The sequence below is a fragment of the Pelodiscus sinensis genome, chromosome 5 (genome assembly GCF_052426305.1).
Source record: "Pelodiscus sinensis isolate ZL-2025 chromosome 5, ASM5242630v1, whole genome shotgun sequence".
NCBI classification, from domain to species: domain Eukaryota; kingdom Metazoa; phylum Chordata; order Testudines; family Trionychidae; genus Pelodiscus; species Pelodiscus sinensis.
Window position 1 is genome coordinate 93,949,107 of NC_143056.1, and position 22,784 is coordinate 93,971,890.

The following is a 22,784-nucleotide window of genomic DNA, read 5'->3' on the forward strand; positions in this document are numbered from 1 at the left end:
AATTCCCTACAAGGCTACATTCTGGGAAGCATTATTAGGAGTGCTGCGAGCAAGACATAAGAATTCTTCCACTCTACTCTGCACTGATTATGCCTCAGCTGGAGTATTTTGTCCAGGTCTAGGCACAACATTTCAGAAAAGATATGGAGAAAGTGGAAAAGGTCCAGAGGAGAGCAACAAAAATAATTAAAGAACTATAAAACATGAGCTATGAAGAAAGATTGAAAGAACTGGGTTTGTTAATTTGGAAGTGAAAACACTGAGCATTGATATAATAGCAGCTTTTATGTACTGAAAATGGTGTTACAAGGAAAAGGGAGAAAAATTATTCTCCTTAACATCTGATAATAGGACAAGAAGCAATGGCCTTAAATTGCAAGAAAGGAGGTAGGTTGGACATTAGAAAAAAAACTTCCTATCCTAAGGGTTGTTAAACACTTGAATAAATTGCGGAGGGAGGTTGTGGAATCTCCATAATTGGAGATACTGAAGAGCACTCATTCACTCCTCAGTGAAATTGTCCATGCTTTTGGGATTTTGATCATCTATCAGAGATGATCTAGATTATGCTTGGTCCTGACATGGACTTGATGACCTGTGAGGGTCCTTTCCAGTTCTAGTATTCTGTGATTTTATGACCTCTACCTAGCTATTAGCAGTTAGCCATTTCCTATAGACACCAAGGATATTTTTTGAGACAACCTAAGTTGAAGGGCAACACAGGTTAATGGCATCATGGACTTAGTTGAGAGAGCATTCTGTGCACAAAGGCTGGCATGGAAGAAAAATTGAAGGCACTTGTTGAAATGAACAAAATGGTGTCATTTGGAGTGGGAGAAAAATGGGGAATAATGTGATAATATAGCAAAGCAGGTAAATAGAGTGAGGCTAGTTTGTAAAAGGCCTTAAAGGTAAGAAACTTTTATTTGATGTGATGGAAAGAGGTGGTAAGAGCATATATTTAGGGGCCAGCTATGCATGCACATTCTTACTGTTTTACCTCCCTCCTGATCCTTCTAATTTTAATTGGTTGTCTTGTAAGAGTGTTTTCTTTCCTTCATTCTACAAAATTTGCATTTGTAGTTTGATAGGGGAAAAATATGTGGCCAAGCAAATGCAAACAAGTGGACTTAAAAAAATCAGAGTGGGGAAGGACTTGAATGTCTGTAGAAACATGCTAAGTAGTAGTAAACCGGTAAGGTGGCTGACCCAGAAATAGAAGAATACTCAAGGATAGATGTCTAAATGGTAGCATTAGTTGCATTTTCTTATTGTGAACGTAGACAACCCACTGAGGCTTATGTTCATGGATTTTTTCCAAGACTTTCAGCATTTGCTGCTGTAACTCCCAAGACTCCTGCACTGAACAAAAGCCCCCGTATATTCTATGAATGAAATAACACTTGGATTTGCAAAACAGATTTAGAACTGGGAAGACATAGATTAAGGAATAGGCATAGTTTATCATTAATGTTAATAATGATTTTTCAGCAACTAATGTGTAGTTATTTCTCTTGTAGCTGTCTATTTATGCTCTTAATTAAAAATGAGGGGATTTTGCAAGAGACTAATAGCTAGAACATTAGAGCTGGCTGAAAAGTTGTTTTTCTTGCTTCTGGTTTAAGGTGAGGGGCTTGAATAGGTATATTTTCATTTCCTTCATGTTACAGGCAATATCAGAAAGTGTGGACACCTACTGTACAGGAATTTGCCTTACTGGGTAATATTGATCATTTTGATACACTGATTATCTGCTGCTATTGTACTTTTGTTTTCCTTCTACCTCTGCTTCTTGATGTTTACACTTATAAACTGTACATCCTATTATGCAATGGTTTCTGCAGATGGTCCACATTCTAGATTAATTTCGTGAGTGAAATTCCCACTTCAGTCAAGTGGGAGTTTCACTTGAGCAAGGACAACGGAATCTGGCTTTTACATATGCTGGTTTTAACATGTTTTAAACGTATGCTACTCTCCAAACTTATACATTCCTTTTCTTATAGGATTCAGAACTATGTGGGCTGCAATACCTAAACAGATTTGGTGATGGGCCCAGAAAATTAAGGATGGAGTTTTGTCATGAATTCCTTAGTTCATACATTTAATATTTGCAAGAATCATTGTAGGTTCAAATATGTGCTCAGGTATATGAATGAAGTTCCCCTATGGCATAATTCATCCATATGTTTTAGCATTGAATTGGGCTAGTTTTCTATGAAAATCCAAATCACACTCCAAACATATACAATTATTTTTTCTTCTCCCTGTCGTTCTAACTAGACACACAGAGATAGATTTTTCTGATCATGCAACTCCATTGACTTCAGTGCAGTTACACCAGCCCTCTACCATTTTGACATAGTTGTTTGTTTTTCTTCTATCCATATGTATTCCTAGTTAGCCTGTTATTTTAGTCTAGAAAAGAGAAGACTGAGATGGAACATAACCATTTTCAAGTACATGAAAGGTGGTTACAAGAAGGAAGGTAGAAAATTGTACTACTTAACCTCTGAGGATAGCACAAAAAGCAGTGGGCTTAAAATGCAGCAAGGGAGATTTCAGTTGGATATTAGGAAAAAACTTCCGAACTGTCAGTCTAGTTAAGCACAGGAATAAATTGCCTAAGGGATTGTGGAATTGTCATCATTGGAGATTTTTAAAAGCAGGTTAGACAAACTCGTCTATATAATACTTGGTCCTGCCATGACAGAAGAGGACTTGACAGATGACCTTGCAAGGTCCCATCCAGTCCTATGATTCTATTAACTTTTTTTTAGTTATCTGAAACAGATGACTGGTGTGGTCTGGAATATTTTTTGTACACTAGCTATGACCATCTCCTTGGTTGAAACTCTTCATTGTCTATTTGCTCACCTACATGGTAATTGTTCCCTGGTGTTTAAACCCAAATGGTGTTTAAATAGTTGTTAAATATTTCAAGATTATTAATCGATATAATCATTTACAAATAATTAGCTGGCTACAATCTGTAATGTCTTATTGATTGCCTGCAATTTTGAATTGCTTATAAATTCATACAAAGCCCTTACTAATATAGCTTATTGAAACAGTCCGTGTTTTATTTTCCTCTGAATTACATTTTCCATTTCCTGCTTTTTCATTTTGGACAGACCCAGCAGGGTTTTCCTGGAGAAAATGTTTTGTTCCAAATGTGTAAAATTTGCTGCTGAATAGTAGCCAAACTCAGCATCTGTTCAGTTCAGTGGGAGTGACTCCATAGAGTTTTATGAGTGGGTGTAACTCAGGGGTGAGCAATCATTTTTGATGGGGGGCTCCTCCGAGATTTTAGTAAGTGGTGAAGAGCCTCACTTTTCTGTTATATTAATGGAAGTAGTGTAGAGTCTGGGATGAAAGTTGGGTATAGAACAGAGCTCCAGGTATGGGATTGGGATGCATGAGATGGTGTGGGGTCTGGAAGGGAGTTTGGGTGAAGGAGGGGGTTGTGATCTGGGGCAGTGGTACAGGATGGGGTGCAGAATGTTTGGGTTGTGACATTGGATGGAAGGTTGAGATGTAGTGCCCAGGGCAGGGTCTAGCTGGGAGACATTTACCATAGGTGACTCCCGACCAGCAGACCAGGATGACCCTCTGGCAGGCTCCTTGCCTGGTGCACCTCTACATGCCACTCAAAGTGGCCAGCTGCTGGAGTCAGTGTGTGTGTCCCTGCACAGAGCACTCCTTGGGGAGGAGGTGAGCAACAGGTCTCCGTGTGCTGCACACATACACAAGCACAGCCCACTCTGCTCCCATTGGCTGGTTTCTGGTCAGTGAGAGCTGCAAGAATTGTGCTAGGGCAAAAGCAGAGTGCAGAGACCTCCTCACTTGGGATGCATTGCACAGAGATGCACACAGGCCCAGCCAAAGAGTTTGTGGGGCCCAAGGCAGCAAGTTGTGTGTGGCTAAGCCGCACAGCTGTGTGGTTCCCAGTCAGGGCAGCGAGTGAGCGGCCGGGAGGGCAGGGCCCAGAGCTGGACAGTGCGGGGCCCTGAATGCACGGGGCCCAAAGCATCCTCCTTGTTTACCTTGCCCAAAGGCTGGGCCTGAATGCACACATTGGCCACAGCAGCTGGTCACTGAGTGATGTTGGGGGAGAAGGCACAACAGGCAGGAAGCCTACGTAAGGGTCCTGCTGGGGTACAGGACATTGGTGGCCCAGAGTATTCAACTGTTTGGCTGATAGAGCTGGCCCCTGATGTAACTGAATGTAATATTAGGATGGCCAGATATTCTATCTTTTAATAAGGCCTTTCTTTTAACAAGGCTGATACCTGAAACCCTGCCATTCCATATATATACATTCTGCATGGTATAACTGAGGAAAATACCCCTATTCAGGAAAGTACTAAGCATCTGTTTAATCACATAAAAGTCAATAAGACTTAAGCAAATACTTGTAGTTAAGCATGCATTTAATTTTTTTTTCCAAATCAGGATATACTACACATCTCACAATTTTAAGAAGCTTTATAAACAGGACATTGGTATTATTTTTGTGTTTTCTCTGTGTCATTATCTCAGTGTTATGACTGTAATTGGTCTGATCTTAAATGGAGAAGAAAACACTAACTTAACCACATTTTAGAAGCCCCTAAGCAATAACCTAAAATAACTTTTCTATGTTTAATTACATAAGAATGTTGAGCTCTAGTACTGTCTCAGAATCTTCTGGATAATTTTGCGAGCCTGTATATTGAATTCTCCTATTAATTCCACTGCAGATTTATCATTTTAGGCACAAAATCTACTTGTTAGTATTTCCCATGATAACTGACAACCATGAGAGAGCCGATTTGTGAAATCCTGGCCTCACTGGAAACAATGACCAACCTATCATTAATTTTTCAGAGAGGCCAGAATTTCACCCACTGAATTTTACTTTCCTACCAAACAAAAGTTACTAGCCCAGGATGATTAGACAAGTAGTAACAATGCAATGTGACTTCTGCTTTGCTTCATGGCACATAATCTTGTAGGCAATTTTGTAAAATATTCCTCTCTGGGTATAAGATCCCCGTCTTTGTAATATTCTGTAATGCTTTGCCTTTTTAACATTCTTTCCAATGGATTAAGATGCTGGCAGATTATATTGAATAAAATGTCTCAATCTTTTTGAGATGCATCTCACTGTATCACATTTACCTTACCTTTAGGTCCTTCTGTGCTGCTGATGTGCTGGGCAATCCTGTTCCTCCACTGATTATGGACTTCCAATAGCTTTAGTACTACTTCCACGGTGATGTGAGCATATTTAATGCTCACATTGTTCTCTGACAGTTCTTTCTTGACCTTCCTCACTTGCTCGTTCCTCCTTTTGGTTACACAATATAATGCTTCCTTAGCATGTCTCCCTCCTTCCATAAGTCGTACATGTCTCAGTTGCCAGAACCTTCTTTGTTTTTATGATGAACAGCCTCCAAACTCTTTTTTTTTTTTTTTTTTAGCCACTGCCATTGGCCAACTCTCTGCTCCATACAGAAGCGTGATCAGCACAATCACTTGGTATAATCTGACCTTTAGTTTGGTGTGGAGACCTTCATTTGACCAGATGTTGGTCATCCTTTCAAAGAAGTGTTTGTTTTTTTCTAATCTCATATAAATATCTTTATCATAGCCACCTTTAAATGTCATCATACTTCCTAGTATCAGAGGGGTAGCTGTGTTAGTCTGGATCTGCAAAAGCGACAAGGAGCCCTGTAGCACCTTATAGACTAACAGATGTATTGGAGCATAAGCTTTCGTGGGCAAAGACCCATTTCGTCAGATCTGATGAAGTGGGTCTTTGCCCATGAAAGTTTATGCTCCAATACATCTGTTAGTCTATAAGCTGCTACAGGACTCCTTGTCGCTTTCACACTTCCTAGGTGACACAAAACTTCTACCTGTTAGATTTATTTTCTGTCCATGTACACCTTCACATCTGTTATCCCATTTCCTGGTTTCTATAACTTTGTTTCCTCTGAATGTAGTGTCTGTAGCCAGACCCACCCCCATTTGCTTTTTCAGCTGGAGTGTGAACACCTTTCTTGTTACACTGAGCAAATGCGGTCTGACCAGCTTCCTTTTATACAAGTAGCGGAAAATCCCCATAATGTTTGAAGCTTGTTAAAACCACATTGCCTTAATGGAATCCATTGTATTCATGCTTATGAATATGTAAACTGTCAATGTATGGAATGCATGAGGAAGCGTGAATGAGAAACTGCCAATCATAAGGCAGCACAGCATATATTACCTTTTATGGCTTTGAGGAAGGATGCTGCAAAGTGCATACACTGATATGATGGGTGGCCAAGAAAAGATATAACAGCAAGCCAACCTCAGGACCAGACCATAAGCAGTAGAGCTGACCTACAGATCTGAAGGGATTCTGGGAACTCTTTTCACTTCATGGCCAATCTCCAGGAAGCTGTCACCTGGCCAGCCTCAGCCACCTGCAAAATCTAAACTAACTCTTGCCATGCTTACAGTCTGCCTCCAAACTGCCAGCATGAATATGATGTGTATGTGAGTACTGCCATACCATTAGGAAACTATAATAATAAACAAGTCTCACTGCTACTCCAGTTCATACTTTTTCTGGGTTTATTCTTGGCTGATTCCAAGGGCAGGTAAGAGTTTCATTTTTAGTTGCCTGCTGTTTAAGGGCAATATTTCTGTTCTACATCACATTAAGTAAAACAGCAAAATTGACAAACTCAACCAGGTTACTTATCTCTAAGCCATTTTTCATTGTTCATGGTGCCTTTCACTGCCTTCTTCAACACCCAGTCTATTGAAAAGTATCGGTGATAACTACGCCTTAACTCCAATCATATGAAACCACTCATCCAGGTTGGTAGCTGATGTTACTGTGCCTCTGTTTCTATAATATAACATCCTTATTTGATCACCTTATGTGGCGTCCTATAGCTTCTAGCAATATTCTGTCAGGTCCCTTAGTTAACAGTATCGAACACTTTTTTCAGGTTGGTTCAGATAGGTTTTTGCCAAGAAATACCTTTTAAAATGGTCTTTTAATGAGTGAGTGGCTGTTTACATCATGATCTATCTGGACAGAATTCATCCTGCTCTCAAAATATTTTGTCCACTGCCTTCTTCATTCTTTCTCTATCTTTTTCTCTGTATCCTAACAATTTGGCCTGTGTCTTGCACTGTTCATGTTATGCCTTCAGAGCTTTCTGCTTTGCAGTCACTGCCCACGTTCCAGATGTAATGTATTCATTTTTCTTCCATTCCATTTCAAGGCCCACTACTTCCTTTAATGTATTGACTACCATCTTCTTCCATTTTGATCATCTGTCTCCAAGACTTTTGTCAGTTTGGTTCTGTAAAACACTGGATGGTTACTAAGTACAATTTGGAATATGAGATGTGGTTTTTTGCCCATGAACTTTTCTATTGCTATGTCCATCTTTGTGATTTTTTTTGAGTTTGTTATAACATGGCTACTAAAAGATAATAATCTGAGTCATTATCAGACTCTTACATTCCTCAAAGAGGATGCCCTTTTCTTATCTATGAATGCAGGGTCTACCCGATCGACTGTCAAATTATCTGATGCTCTCAGCGGTTACTCAGTAGGACATTTTCCTGTCACCCTCCTATTTGTGGATCAGTTGATGGCTGACCAGCCCAATTCTGGAGCCGCAGGTCTTATTGCAGAAGGGGCAGGTAATGGTGGTTATTGGAGGGACACGGGGCAGTTTTTGCTGCTCTTTTCTCTTTCTTCACCTTTCCTCATCTGCACTGCAGAGGGACCTTTCAATTGCACCACCCCCTCATGGATTATTGCTCTCCACTGGGGACGGTCCTGGGCAAGGTTCTCCCAAGTGTTGACACTGATGCTGCGCTTTTTCATCTTTGCCTTCAACATGTCTTTAAATCACTCCCTCTGGCCCCCAACGCTCCTTTATCCTTCCTTCAGCTCAGAAAACAGAATCTGTTTTGGGAGGTGCTGATCAGGCATATGAACCATGTGACCACACCAGCAAAGTTGTTGGTAGATGAGGATAGCTTCAATGCTGTTCATTTTTGACTCTTCCAGGATACTAGTGTTCATGCGCCTGTCCTCCTGAGGGATATTTAAGATTCTCCTGAGGCAGCATTGATGATATTGTTCAAGTGCCTTCAGGTGATGCTTATATGTTATCTTGGCACTGATGTCCTGGTTCTCAAAGACTCTTCATCAGGCGGGCAAAAGTAGAGCTTGCACAGCTCAGGTGATGCTGGATTTCCATGTCAATGTCGACTTTGGTGGAGAGATGACTTCCAAGGTATGGGAAATGCTATGCATGTGAATCATCTTGTGCTGGAAGAAACTGCCTCCTGTCTTTAGTGTGTTTATGCTACAGAAATTCAAGTCCATTTGCCATTAACGGTTTGTATGCTTTCCACTCCTGTGTCCATGACTCCTTCTCAGCCAGTAGAATTATCAATTTGTGCATTGAAGTTGCCTGTCATCATCCTGATATTATGGTTGGATACATCATTTGATGCTGTTTGCATCTGTTGGTAGATTGTATCCTTTCCATTGTCTATTGTGGTTTGTTGATGCAGATTCTTAGATTATTGTACACTTGACTTGTTTTATTTGTAGCCCAGCTTTTGTTTTGTTCCTCCCCTGCTGCCAAGCAAACAGGGTCTTCATTGTGATGTTATCTAGCATAATTGCTATATGTCTTTCCTCCTAAGAATACATTGTAGTGTCTTCAGATGCCATCTTGCTTCTCTCTGTCGATCTTGTCTCACAAATTCCAGGTACAGGTTGAAACTCTGTAAACCGGTACTCTCCTGTAGGGCAACATACATGGTCTGGGAAGACCACGGTTGTTCCAGGACCAGAGCATCCCAATGGAGCACTGGTGCCTAGGAGCAGGCTGCAGGAACCCGGGTCCCTGCAGTTGGGTTGCTGGGTGCACCCGAGTGCCACAGTGGGGCTGTTCAGCGGGACTACCCAGCAAGTCCCAGCTGGGCTGCCAGCCTAGGGACTGGAAAGGCAGGGGAACTTGCAGCAGATTCAGGGTTTGGATGTTGGTAGCTGAAGAGGGAAGATATGACCTCCCCATGTCTGGCAAAATCCCTCATCTGGGACCGATCAGGTCCTGAGGGTGCCAGATCAGGGGCTGTCCTATGTGGATATTCAGATGTGGGTTTTTTTTTTCATTTTTATGTAACCTGTCAGTTTTTCCATACTATACCAACCATATACAGTCCATGTGCCTACTTTAATGATAGATTAGCTCACCAGGATTCAGTGTATTGAGATCTCAACTTCCTTTGGGCTTTCACTGAGATCTGTTATACTTGAACTCCATCTTCCCTACTGTCCTCAAGCTTTGTTTCAATGGAACTGTTTCTGTTGAAGTAATGTTTCATCTATGTTGGCTGCAGAACCAACTACAGAACTCCTACTTTTTTAAAATCTGGGTTTGGGACCAGCAGGGTTGCTCACAGTGACAGATTGTATCAAATGCATTAAAGTTTTAATGTTAGTCTAACCTCTGTCATGGCCCTGAGGTAGTACTTTGGTATCTAAAGGCTTTTAATGCATTTGCAGTAAGTCTGGTGCAACTCCATTTTCTACTGGTTAATAATCAGTTGAATGCTTGTAATTTATTTTATTAGCAGGTCTATCAAGGTGGAGGGTGTTTAATCTGAAGATATACACTCTAGTATTACCATAGACTGCCTCGTTAATTAGCCGGTGCAAGAGCTCCCTAAATTTGTCCTAGAATGATGAAACAAGAGATTACAACAAAGGTCACTCTGTATTCTAAAAATCTCTTGTTAATTTCCCTACAGTTATTTGTCACAGTACTCTTTTCCAGATTTATTATACAAGGTTTTTTTTTTTTTTACTGCTTCCTCTTTCCTGATTAATCTAGTCCCTGACTCCCTAGTTCATATGTGGTATTCTTGAAACTAATTGTTCTGCTACACTAGTGTCTGATAGATCACTCCATATAAAGTAAGGTCAGATCAGCTGCTGTTCACAGAGAGCATATGCATTTTTTCTTAGAAATTTGCCATTTGTCTACTGCCAGTCTTTATCTTTGATAGGTGTTCCCTTGTTGCCACTCGCATTATGTGCAATATATTAGAAGAGACTATGGAACAGAAAATCATTGTCCATGTGTTCTTTTGTCCAATATATATACAAATGTTAAGTCATCCACAGGAGTACCATTTAATCTTCATTCTTTTTCAATTAGACAAATGGTTTTTGTTTTCATATTAACTGGCAGCTGGAGGATGGGGAAAGGAATTTTTAATTTCAGTGATTTCTCTGTGTAAATCTTAGAAGTAATAAAAAAAAATAGAAGCAATAGGGCAAATTCTTAGCCATGTAATACTTAATGTGCCACATCTGTTGGACCAAAGTAGTCCAATGTGTACAAGAGAATAATACAAATGTGGGAACATTAATTTTGTTTCTCACCAAACACAAATTGCAAATAACTTTGTTGAACTCTACTAAAGGCAGTGCTTGGCCTAAATCCTTGAAAGTTAAAGTAAAGGTGAAATAGCAAAACTCATATGAATACGAGTAATCCTGTAGCACTTAGAAGCTACGTCTACACTGCAGCCTTTTGTCACGCTATCATTTGCATATTCTCTGCCGATGCTTTTGGTGGAAGAGGTTTTTGCGCAAAAACAAGCAATGGAGATGAATCTGTTTTGCACAAAACTCCCCTTTTGCATAAGATCCTATAAGGATCTTGAGCACAAGGGGGGTTTTGTGCAAAAAGGACCCGTCTACACCGATTGTTTTCTGAGCAAAAACCTCTTGCACAAAAAGCATCAGCAGAGAATATGCGAATGACAGCACAACAAATGTTAATGAGCACTTCATTAGCATACTCTCTTCCAGCAAAAGGCTGCAGTGTAGATGTAGCCAGAGGCTGGTGATGAAGTGGTATTTGCCCATGAAAGCTCATGATACTCTATATATTTATATATTTGTTAGTCTCTAAAGTTCCATAGGACTACTCATTGTTTTTAAAGTTACAGAATAACATTGCTACCCCTCTGAGACTCATAAATACGAAAGCAAAAAACCCAATTTAGATAATCTTACTCAATGCAAAAAATAGTCTTAAATAGTGAATGGAATTGTCCAGAATATCCTCAGAGACTAAGATTGTATCTGTAGTACAGCACAGAGACAATCTTAGTTTCACTTTAGAGCTGTTTTTTCCCCAGAACACGTGGAATCCACACTTGATGTGTTTACTAATAAAATCGTGCTGGGGAAGGACTTAATTCATAGATTCTAAAACCACAAGGTACCATAAGATCATCTAAATCACAAGCCATTACATTTGAGCCAGTTATCTCTGCATTAAACCCAACATCTTGGGTTTGACTAATGCATAACTTGTGCTTCAGTAAGCCCAGAATTTCCCTTGGTATTTTTTTCCATTGGTTAATCAATCTCCCTGTTACAAAACAATGCCTTATGTCTAAGGTAAATTAAATTACTTAGAAATGGGAGGGGAGTTTTGGCTTAGATTTTGGAGATTTATGGAAGATCATAATATGTGTGTGCATGTGCAACCACAACACTGAGGATGAAATTTTCATATGAAGCTTAGGAAGTTAGGTATCCACTTACTGTTGAAAGTCAATAGACTTGAGTGCCTAGTTATGTTAGGCCTTTTTAAAAAATGTACATTGCTTAGCAAATAAGCAGCTATTCAATATTTTGTTTTGTTTTAATTGTTCAATGTATGGACCTACAGCTTATTTACTACACACTATTCAAAACTTGGGATGAATTATACGTTTTCTCATGAAGTTTCCTATGGTGCTTTCACCAAGGAATCTGAATTCTTCCCGAACATCAATTAACTTATTTTTACAATACCCCTGTGAGTTGAGTAGGTATTATAAGCTCCATTTTATTTTTGATTGAATAACTGCTTGCAGCATTTCAGCTCAAACGGTTTGTCTCTAATTATCATCCCATATGGCTGGAGAGATACCATGTGACAGTTTAATCATGTGCACATGTATGTCAACTGCTTGTTCCCGATCTGTGTGCTGTCAGATGAAGCTTATGTGCTTGAGGGTGTGTTTGCCTTTACTAAATACCATCCAAGCTGGGAGTCCAGGCTTACATCATACTTCTGTATTTTTAGAAGTTATTGATGTGTCTTGGTGGTGCTTTTCCACGTCCCTTTGTGCGCTGCCATAAGCTGTTTGTAATCAGCTTCTGCTTTGAGTTATGGCCAGGGAAAATTTCATGAAAACTTGCACATATAAATGCCACACTTAGGGTATGTCTACACTACCAAGTTTTGTCAAGGAAACTAATGGTGACATGCAGAAATAAAAAATGGCAAAGTTTGTAGTGTGTGCTCACACTTGCCCCCTCTGACAGATCATGTTCCCATTGAGAGCTACCCCATTGACAGCCAGAGCAATGCATTGTGGGCAAGCCCTCTCAGAAACTGACAGAGGCCCAGGCCACTTTGAGTTTAGAGGCCCCAGCCCCCCGACGTATCTAACTTCTCATCCACAGGGTCATACTAAGACCAAAACAACATATGGAAATGAACACTTGAGACATTTATTTATTAACAATTAAGTCATTATATCAATATGTTAAAAATGTAACTTTAATTTTGGGTTTCCACTGCAAGCAGAACTCTTCATTTTAGGAATGCTTTTCTGGCTTTGTGTGCAAACTTTTTTATAATTTAAGAAAAATCTAATTTATGTGCAACATCACTGTTAATGTTAAGCATCATGAGACCATTCAAATGCTCTTTTCCCAGTGTAGTTCTTTGCTTGTTTTATCACCTTGAATGTGCATTCACCTGAAGCCACTGAGGTAGCGAGACTGACAAAAATATGTAATGCAATTGTGATATTAGGAAATACAGTGTACAGAGCAAGATTGAATATTTCTTGAAGCAGTTCTTTGGGCTTGCAGTCTGATTTAAAATTGGTGGAATGATTACATTTCAGGAGGACAATCTCGTCACAGAGATCTCTTAAAATTTCGTTGTTGCACCTTTGTTGAAATTGTTCAGCTTCATCACTTAGTCCTCTGAACTCCCAAAGGAATCCAAAAAGGTTACAAATTTGTTGCAGTGACTCAAATCGATATGAAAAACCAGATTTGATGGAGTCAATAATAAAACAACCATTGACTCAACAGTGCCTTTCTGCGTTAGATTGAGATGTTAGGCTGCAATTGGTGGAAAACTCAGATGAACTGTCAATACCCCATTCTACTGATTTGAACTCAGAAAGGATTGCGTCCATTGATCACTAATACTGAATATCTTTAAGAAGTCATTCAATGTTATCCCTCTCAATATCTAATGTAGCATCTGACGAAGTGGGTCTTTGCCCACGAAAGCTTATGCTCCTACACTTCAGTTAGTCTATAAGGTGCCACAGGACTCCTCGTCGCTTTTGCAGATTCAGACTAACACGGCTACCCCTCTGATACTTAATGTAGCATTGTGTGCTTCAATTACAAGATGACTTTCATGGATCATTTTAAGCAGCTTCATCCACATGGATAACATTAAAATGCATTCAAATTTGGATATATATATCTGAGTTGACTTAAGTTCAGTGTGAGCCTGTGCTGTGAGAGTAAGAGATTCATGTTCACTTAAAGCCTTTCTCACAGAGTCCAAATGCTGCGCAACTGGTTTAATCAATTCATGCTGGCATCAATTCATGCTGACCATCTCATTGTCAACATGCCATTAAGGGAAACAGGCAGATGATGCTTCAGAATTTCTCACATTTGAGGACGGTTACTGAAGAGGTTGTACAATTGCTGGATTATTCCAAAGTATGTGATTGCTTCCTTGCATGATTCAGCACAATCAACACTAACAAGATTTAATGTGCGGTTGCCACAACTGGAGAAAATACAGTTTGATTTTGCTCAAGAAGGACTGCTTGTGCTCTGTTGTGCTTCCCAGTCGTATTGGATCCATTGTCAATAGGCTTGGCCAGTGCAGACTTTGAAATTTAATTTGACACCTTCTAGAATTTCTAATACATGAACAGCAATTTCTTTTCCAGTTTTGTCATGAAATTATTGAACAAAGGGAATCGTTTTTCAACTGAAACCTTTGAACTTCCTACTGTTTAAACATATCGAACTACTAAGGTAATCTGTTCTTTATGACAACAGTATCGAGTTGCATCAATAATAATTAAAAAGTACCTCGCATGGGGTGCTGCCGGTTGGCCTCTTAAGGGGGGGTAGTCTTATACGTCGAGTATAAGACGAAAACCTATCTTTTAACTAGAAAATTGGGGGTCGTCTTATATGCCCAGTCGCCTTATACGCTGGAAAATACGGTACTAATGATTTGGGGAAGATGGAATATTTGTTTATAGATGCTGAGTGGTTTGTAGATTTTTAAAATACATTTTATCATAAATGTAAGCTCTTGTGACATCACAAAAAAAGCACCATGAGATGACATTCATCTGCCTGTTTAGCCACTGATTCATAATTGCTGCTATTTTCTGTGCTTTAAAATGCTATTATAATTGCAAGGGGACTTATGTTTATTTTATAAGTAGCTCTTGTCCCCAGTCATCCACATTTCAATATTATCTTCAAACTTTTTCAGCTAAGAGTAACAAGGGCTTAATTTAAACTTTTTATAGTTACGTTTCTTTTCTCTGTGCAGACTTTAACCCAGCTGTCAAATTTGTAGTCTTGTGTGTGTATTCTAATGCTAAATATAGAGCTTTAGTATTAGAAAAGAACCAAAGGAACAAAAACATAATGTATTTTAAAAAATATTTTTTAAATATTTTATTTACGTTTTAACTTGTTTTGCTTGGTGGTTTCCACAAAAGGGATAGGAAATTTCTGAAGGTAAAAGAACTGCTGTGTAGTAGAAAAAGCTTTAATTCTAAAGCTCCAGAGGGGTAGCCAAGTCAGTCTGTAAGAGGAAAACTTAAATAACAACAAATAGTCTGGTAGTACTTGAAAGACTAACAAAACATGTAGATGGTATCATGAACTTTCTTGGGTACAACCCACTTCTTCAGATGACTGGAATGTTTGAAGTACAGATCCAAAAATAAATAAGGGAAGGCGAGAGGGGGTAGAAGGAAAACAAATTGAAGAGGAGGAAGAAAAAAAGACAGTGAATAAACTTCAGAGGTATAGCCGAGTGAGTTGGTAACAGGAAAAACTTAAAAAACAATAAACAGTCTAGTAGCATCTTAAAGACTACTTTTAATTCTAAGACTTTCTGGGACAAGTTGCCAGAATGTTTCCATATTGTCTTTGTATGATCTGCACATCTACATGGTCTTTTGATGGGCTAAAGGATTGCCCAAACACAAGAAAAGAGCTCCTTAGCTTCAAAATGTATGAGACCCGTTGATCTGTCTGTATGCATGTCTCTTTCTCTGACTGCATTGGTTTCCAGTCCCTCATTGCGAGAATGTCCTCATATTTAACTAATTACAGAACACCAGTACATAGTGTTCATCTTTTGTTCTGACCTCTTTTGAAGCCTCTACTCGATATAACTTTTATGTGCAGAAGTCCAGATGCTTATGATAAAGCTCTAGAAGTTGTTTGAAGATGCTATAAATACAATTCACGTTTTCATTGCCTACAAGTTTTACAGTATGTATCATAATTTGATTTTGCTGTTGTCCCCTAAAGGACATTCCATTACTTTGCTATATGTTCTTTAGTTTAACACCTCTCTTTCCCTCTTTAATACTGCATTTGATGCTTGAGAATAAACTTTGTTCTTTGGTGACTCTGCTGCTCTCTTTTTTGGCAAATGATTAGTTTCCCCATATTTGTTGTTAAGCAGGAGCCAACTTGGCAAGTCTCCATTTGCTATTGTCTGCTATGCATCAGCTTCTTCAGCGTAAGAAGGTGCAACAGCTCCAGGGGTAGTTTTTTCTGTAGCTACAGAAATGCCGGAGATGTTTTACCTATTATGCTGTCATCACAGCAATCTATTTGAATTGACAGGTGCATTTGAATACATGTGACGGCATTTCTTCCTGCCCCTTCACCCAAAATGTGAACAACTATCAAACCTGCATAAAAAAATGTTCCACTCACTCAAACAGGTACAGGGCCTTTTTCAGTTATTACATGAATCTTTGAACAGCCCATTGCAGTATGTTGTTTATATGTTACATGTAGGTGTGGTCTATATTGGAAAGTTTACCAGTTCAGCTATGATTTTGTTGTCAGTGTGCCTGTCAAAGCCCATTGGTGTGGATTTAGTTTTACTGCTATAAAGGTAATTTATCTCAGTACAACTTATTCCCTCTCTTGTATGGGGATGTCTTTACCGCTATAAAATGTCTTAATTCTGGAGGCTGCATCACTGCCAGGGAAGTTGTAATACTGTAACAGGAGGTAAAGCAGAACAGCTTTGAAGTGTAGACAAGCCCTCACTGAAGTTGAACCCTTATGTAGCCTTGCAAACATACAGCCGGCCATGGCTCAGAGTATTCTAAAAGACAATCACCCTTTGTTTAGGTAGCTGTAAGGCACTTCTGGCAAAAGAAAGAGGGATAACTGATAATCAAGGACCAAGAAATAAAGAGAAAGTATGCTTATTCCTGGCAAGGATGGTGTAATTTAAAAGGGGGAAAGAATGGGCAAAGGAGTTAATGATACTGAATAAATGAGTTATCCCGCAACAAACACTAAAATCCCACAAACACTAAAATCATTAATCTAGTTAATGATCCTCTCAAAGTCTTTCCCACAACACTTGTCTGGGTGGTGCAGATGAAACTTTTTGTGAAGGGCTTGCTGCAAAGCAGACAGCTCTCCCTTTTGGCTGTAATGAGTCCTTGTCTGTGGATGCACTGCCAGCAATTGGTCCTCTGTGGCAGAAAGCAATGTCGGAGGTGAGTCCTCTCTGGCTGTTGTATCCTTTTCTCAAGCAGCTAGTCCTCTCTTTGGCCACAAGGTCCTTCCTAGGCTCAGCCATGGCAGGCCTTCTGGGACCTGCAGTTTTGTCTGCCAGACATGCCAATTAAGTATTGACTCTGGTCATGCCTTCCCCGCCTGTGCAAAGATGGGATCTGCCTGCACATGGTTCACATATCTTTGTGGTCTCAAGACCCACATGCAGTTTCTCCAGGGCCTGCAACCGGTTGCTTTGCTTGTTAGTTTGGCTGCTGGACCAGGCTCCTTTGTCCATGTGTCCCCATCAAGCAGGGATGAGGAAGGCAGACTCAACTGCACTTCCAGTTTCTGCCAATATGGTGATCTCCATTAATATTTGGGTTGATTGTTTAACTTCCTGAGTAGACTAACCTGTGCTTTGTTTATTCCTGGGTTCCTGTTGCAATCTCAGTAAGACAATTGAGGAGCAACATTAACTAAGAGAGCACTAACTAACTAAGCTGCTGGTCCATCTTTCATTGAAGCCAGTGTCATAACACTCTTAGAATTCATAGAATCATAGAACACTAGAACTGGAAGGAAACTAGAGAAGTCATCGAGTCCTTTCCCCTGCCCACACGGCAGGACCAACCACCATATAGACCATCCCCGATAGATGTCTGTCTAACCTGCTCCTAAATATCTTCAGTGATGGAGATTCCACAACATCCCTAGGCAACTTATTCCAGTATTTAACCACCTTGACAGTTAAGAAGTTTTTCTGAATGTCCAGCCTAAACCTCCCTTGGTGCAATTTAAGCCCATTGCTTCTCGTCCTATCATCAGAGGCCAAGACGAACAATTTTTCTCCCTCCTCCATGTACTTCAATTGAAGTAGTGTAATATTGATAAGAAGAACTGTTGTCTATTTTGCTATCTCATTAGGTACAAACAGCTAGGGTACATCTAGACTACAAGTCTCTTTCAAAAGAGGCTTGTAGTCTAGATGTACCCTTATAGTCACCCCTGGAAATGCAGGAAAACTCTGCTAAAGAGAAAAGACCAACTTTCCAGCTTTCCAGAGAATTAAGGGCAAAAATTGGCCATAATTCTCTTTGCATTTTTACATTTTGCTATCCTTATTTACAAAATAATAAAGTATATTTTCCCTATTTAGAATTAAGATGAAAAACAATTAATGCTTTCTTAATTGGAGCTGCTAATTTGCATTCTCATTGGAGTGGCAAACTGCTGAATGGCTGTGAAAGCTGAACTAATTTCTCATATTCGTAGGTGATCACTTCCAGGTAAGCACGGACCCAAACTGGTGGAATGGAAATGGGAAATGCTGTCTCTGTTTTGTAGCTAAGCAGAGGCCGCCTTTTGATATTCCTACCTTTCTGTCAGCTGTCTGTGTCACTGAATTCATTTTTAAAAGGAAATATAAAATTTGAACAGCAGAACATATAAGGCACAATCTTACAGCATTTTTCTTTGTGTTGTGTATCTTGAGACTATATCATTTTGTGGCAGCCTACCTCCTCATTTGAAATATGTCTGAAGACCAGATATATCCTTCATTTTGTAGAAAGCAAGACTGACATTCTAAGCCATCAATTCTCCTGAAATGGATCTATCCTGGAAATGACTTATATAGACTTCAGTCTACTGTTGGAGACAGGACTCTGAGATTTATTCAGGGAAGGACAGTGGATCTAAACATTTTAAAATTAAAAATATCTCTACTTCTTCTCATTTGCTCCTTCCTTCTTTCTTTCATTAGCACCAATTAACATTTTAAAATACCTGTCAACATTACGATTTCATTGACCCTGGTGCAAATCAGGATTAACTCCTTTGACATTAAAGCAGGGAGGTGTTTTGGGATACACATCATTTTAACTCAGGAGAATTTGGCCTATTATGCATATACTCTGCATTTTTAATGCGATAGGAGTATGGGATTCATCTTTTTAGAACTGACATTCTTTGTGATGTATGTTTTTAAATTATTTTGGTGTGCTGTGTGGTCTTAATGGGACCCACAGTGTATGGGAATCATGGCTCAGGTTATGATCCTGAACAGAGTACCCCCATCACAAGTAATAGTGCTGTTGGGGACCCAACATCCACAGAGCTCACCTTCACCACACATGGTGAGTTTGACTCCTAGGATTTCTAGTAGAATAGCTCTTCAGAAATTTTTGGTTGGGATGTTTTACTGCCAGAGAATGCTGAGTTCATCAACATCAAAATGCTTCGAAGGGTTTGTTTTTATCAAGTTGAAATACAGGCAGGGTTCTGGGGCAACTCTGCCTGATTTCCTCTCAGTTCTCATGCCTTACTCTGTGGCAGCCCATGCAAAGGTCTACTAAGGAGCTCAGACTAATCCAGCATCCTGGCTCTTTGGCTGACCATCTGGCACCCCAAGAAAGAGCCAAGAACCTGAGAGCCCTGATTCTCACAGTTCTCAAAATAGGCTCTTTGGTTCCTCTACAGCCTTCCTCACTAGCTGCTGTGGAGCAGGGTTCCCAGGGTTCTTCTGGAAACATGGGCTCCTGCCAACTCAATTTCTTGGCGCCTCTACAGCTTGTCTAGCAGCTCACCACAGAGTAATGCTGCCTGGAGCCTAGTCATCATTAGCTGAAGAACTAAAGTAAGCTGGGAGTGATGGCCATTTTTGTCATTTTTACATTTCAAGCCACCGAGTCCATAGATTGAAAGAAATGGCAAAGGCCGTAAAACTCATGAAAACAGGTTTCCAGCACATCTGCTTCTGGCTGAAAATACAATGAGAAAAGCCTTTCCTCTTGGCAGTTTTGGAATGTCTTCTGTGGCCTGGGGTTGAAAATGCATTAAAGATGCATATGGATGTTTGAGGGCCTATTAGGTTCAGCCCAAGAAATCGGCAGAAATTTTGCAATTCAGATAAGCACTCTAAACTTTGGGCAATTTTTATAGAATGGTTCTAAAATCCATTGAAGATGAGTTTTCTCATGAGGTTTCTGGTACTTCCTGTGTCTAATCAGGCAAGAAATAAAACATGGACTACAATAACCACATTTTCTTTTGCCGATCTTGCTTAGAAGTGGTGCTGAAGCATTAACAAATGAAAATGTATGCAAAAAGACTTTGTTTATATTTTTCTTGAAATGAGCTGATCTGTCTATTTGTAATTAGAAAGAAGAGAAGTGTGAGTTGTCCTTTTTCTGTGCCACTCCTAGTGAAATATCTGATAGTAGTTGTAACTCTAGCAAGATCAGAGAAAAGATGCATGCTGAAGATGGAACAATTTTAAAACAACAATGGCTGAGTGATAATTTATTAAAAGCTGCTCACCATGAAAGGTATATGATGTGGACCATGGGGGGTGGGAAATGCCAACAGGCTCATAAATCTGAACAATGTTGGCTCAAATGTTTCTCTTTCCACACAATATAGAGTGGAGCAAAAACAGTCATCAAAATGTCATTGATGGGGCCATATCAGAACCTATATAAGCAGATGTACAATCATGGGTCTTTCTGTATTTATAGAGTAAAACCCATGAAGCTCTCTGTAAAGACCAGAGCTTCCTATTATTCAAACACAAATGAATAAACAGTGTCGCTCTCAAAGAGTTTGCAGTCTTAAGACAAGTGACATATGAAATGACAGATATAGACTTTTATATGTATATGAACATTTGCAGTTTTGAAAATGTACAAATAGACAAAGTAGATGACTGCTGTGTACACCTGTCCTTAAATCAATTGTTACTTGGATTATTTATTTTAGACATAGGTAGGGAAAATTGAAAGGACTATAGAAATAAATGAGCAGAAAGTCATTTTGGGAGAAAGTTTGTAGCAGCGAATCTATATAACACCTTTTACTTTGGTCAGTATGCTGATGGTCAGGGCCATATAAACTTCTGAACTATTTTTGTAACTTGGAGGCATACCATGGCTAGAGATTGGAAAATTATTTGTTTGCTGATGCAGTGATGATCAGAATTAGAGAAATTATCTGAGTTTGTCCTTATCTGGAAAAAATATGCTTCAAGCAACAAAACATTTATTCCTACAATAAAACAATATATTGCTGCATTTCCCCATCAGATGAATGTAGTGAATTATTCCTTAAGTGTCCACTAAGGGGAGTACAGTGCTGGACCAGCCTTTCTGGTTTCCATGGCAACAGTGGGGAGTGGAGTCTTTCAAGCTATGTGCTTGCTAAAGCAGGTGTCGGGTTGCATCGCTGTTCAGAAGCTCCTAGATTCAGTGCAGCCAGCGAGCCTTTCCATTTCCCATTGGAAACATCTTGGACCCCCTCAAGCTCAGTGAATGAACATTGTCAAACTCCCCATGAATGAAGATGGTTCACCATTCAGGCTCTATTCAGTCCTTTAAGCAGCAAAAAGGTCAGTAGAAATATTTTTGTCTCTGGTCTGTGCGCTAAATCATTAGGTCTGCATGCCCTTGCAATATGCAGAAGCATCAGTACGCCAGCTGCTCATGATACCGGAGCTATGCAGATGTGTTTAAACTCTTGCAGCAAGTTAAAATGTTACCCATCAGTTTGGTCCCCGAAATGGCTAGGTATTTTCCTCCCATTACTAAACAAATAACATTCTCTAGGAAACATAATATCTACTGTACCTGGGCTGTTTGATTTATAGTCTAAAAAGCATTCCAAGATTTTTATTTTAAGCAAATAGTCTCTGTCCTTCAAATGATGCCAAATTCCAGTGTGGAAAAAATGTGCCTGGCATCACTGCACTTCATGTTACAGGATTTTGCTGTGAGTGTGCTTCATTGCAGCTGAGTAGTATTTGCTTTGAAAAGGTTGAAGATCACACGCAACTATCACCATAGATGTCATTTGCTACTTTACATGCCTGCTTTTTACAATACTCATGTTAATGCTGTATGATGTTTGACCATAGAACTGATCTAATACATTTTAGTTTTTCATTAAAACTTTGCTCAGTATTAAAATATTGTTTCCTTAGTTTTATTCAGCTGCTGTAATAAATGCTCAGTATTGTTTGTGGCTTGAAGTGAACAGGACAAAGGAGAGATAAGAGAGGTCTCCTTCTAGTTTTCTGCTGTTTTCTTTTATTTTGGTAACTGAGTTGTTATTGGTATATAATATATTAGTACAATCAGGAGTCAAGCTCAAACCATGAAGAAGAAAAAAATAACCATGACTACTTTCAGCACATCAGTTCTCCAAAACAAAAATACTTATCTTTAATTATTGTCTCCTTTTGCACATCAGGAATATTGGAATGTTTGACTATTGCCAGCAAGACTCTTAATATATGTCATATATGTCTGTTAGCAACTATGACTGAGATATTTATTAATTATTTTAGTCTTTTCTTAGCTTGGTGCAATGAAGATCTAATAAATACATTAATAGTTCCTGGAAGGTTATAGTTTGTTTCTTTGCATGCTTTTTGTTTCATTGTGATTGGTAAGGAGAGATCAACATTTTCACTGTTTCACTGGGTGCATTTGTGCCGCTACAGTTAGCGTAACTCTATCAGCATTTCTATTCAAATACAAATCATTATGCCTTGGGTTTTGTTAAGCCATAAAATTTCAGCCTAGACTCAAATGTTTCAAGTATTCACCCTTGGAACAACTACTATGTCCACCAAGTTTTGTTAAAAAATCATTTGTTTGAGAGCACATCTGTGAGAGGAAGTTGAAAAGTTTGGGGAATGTTTGTACTCCTGTAATTCCAAAATAACTTAATTAGCAATTTTGTACCTATTTCTTCCTTTTGTGCTTCTGATTTTGCTGCTCCAAATTGTGAAAGGTCCATTCATTTTGAAAATAAGATATTGAATAGGTACAGTAAAGTCTTTTTCTCAGATGTCAGATTTGTAAACGCATGCACTTATGAC

At 39.3% G+C, this 22,784-nt stretch overlaps 1 protein-coding gene across 6 annotated transcripts in view; it reads left to right on the forward strand.

Moving 5' to 3' along the window:
* The window catches only part of ANO3 (anoctamin 3), a 371,038-nt gene that overhangs the window by 108,321 nt on the left and 239,933 nt on the right, over nucleotides 1–22,784 (forward strand). Inside the window, exon 1 of one of the 6 annotated variants that reach the window (XM_075927759.2) lies at nucleotides 17,928–21,290. The exons of the other annotated variants lie outside the window; for them this stretch is intronic. Coding sequence (XP_075783874.1) covers nucleotides 21,239–21,290 — 52 coding nt within the window. The 5' untranslated portion in view covers nucleotides 17,928–21,238. Of the gene's footprint in view, nucleotides 1–17,927; nucleotides 21,291–22,784 lie in introns of those variants that run through there. 6 annotated transcript variants of the gene reach the window in all.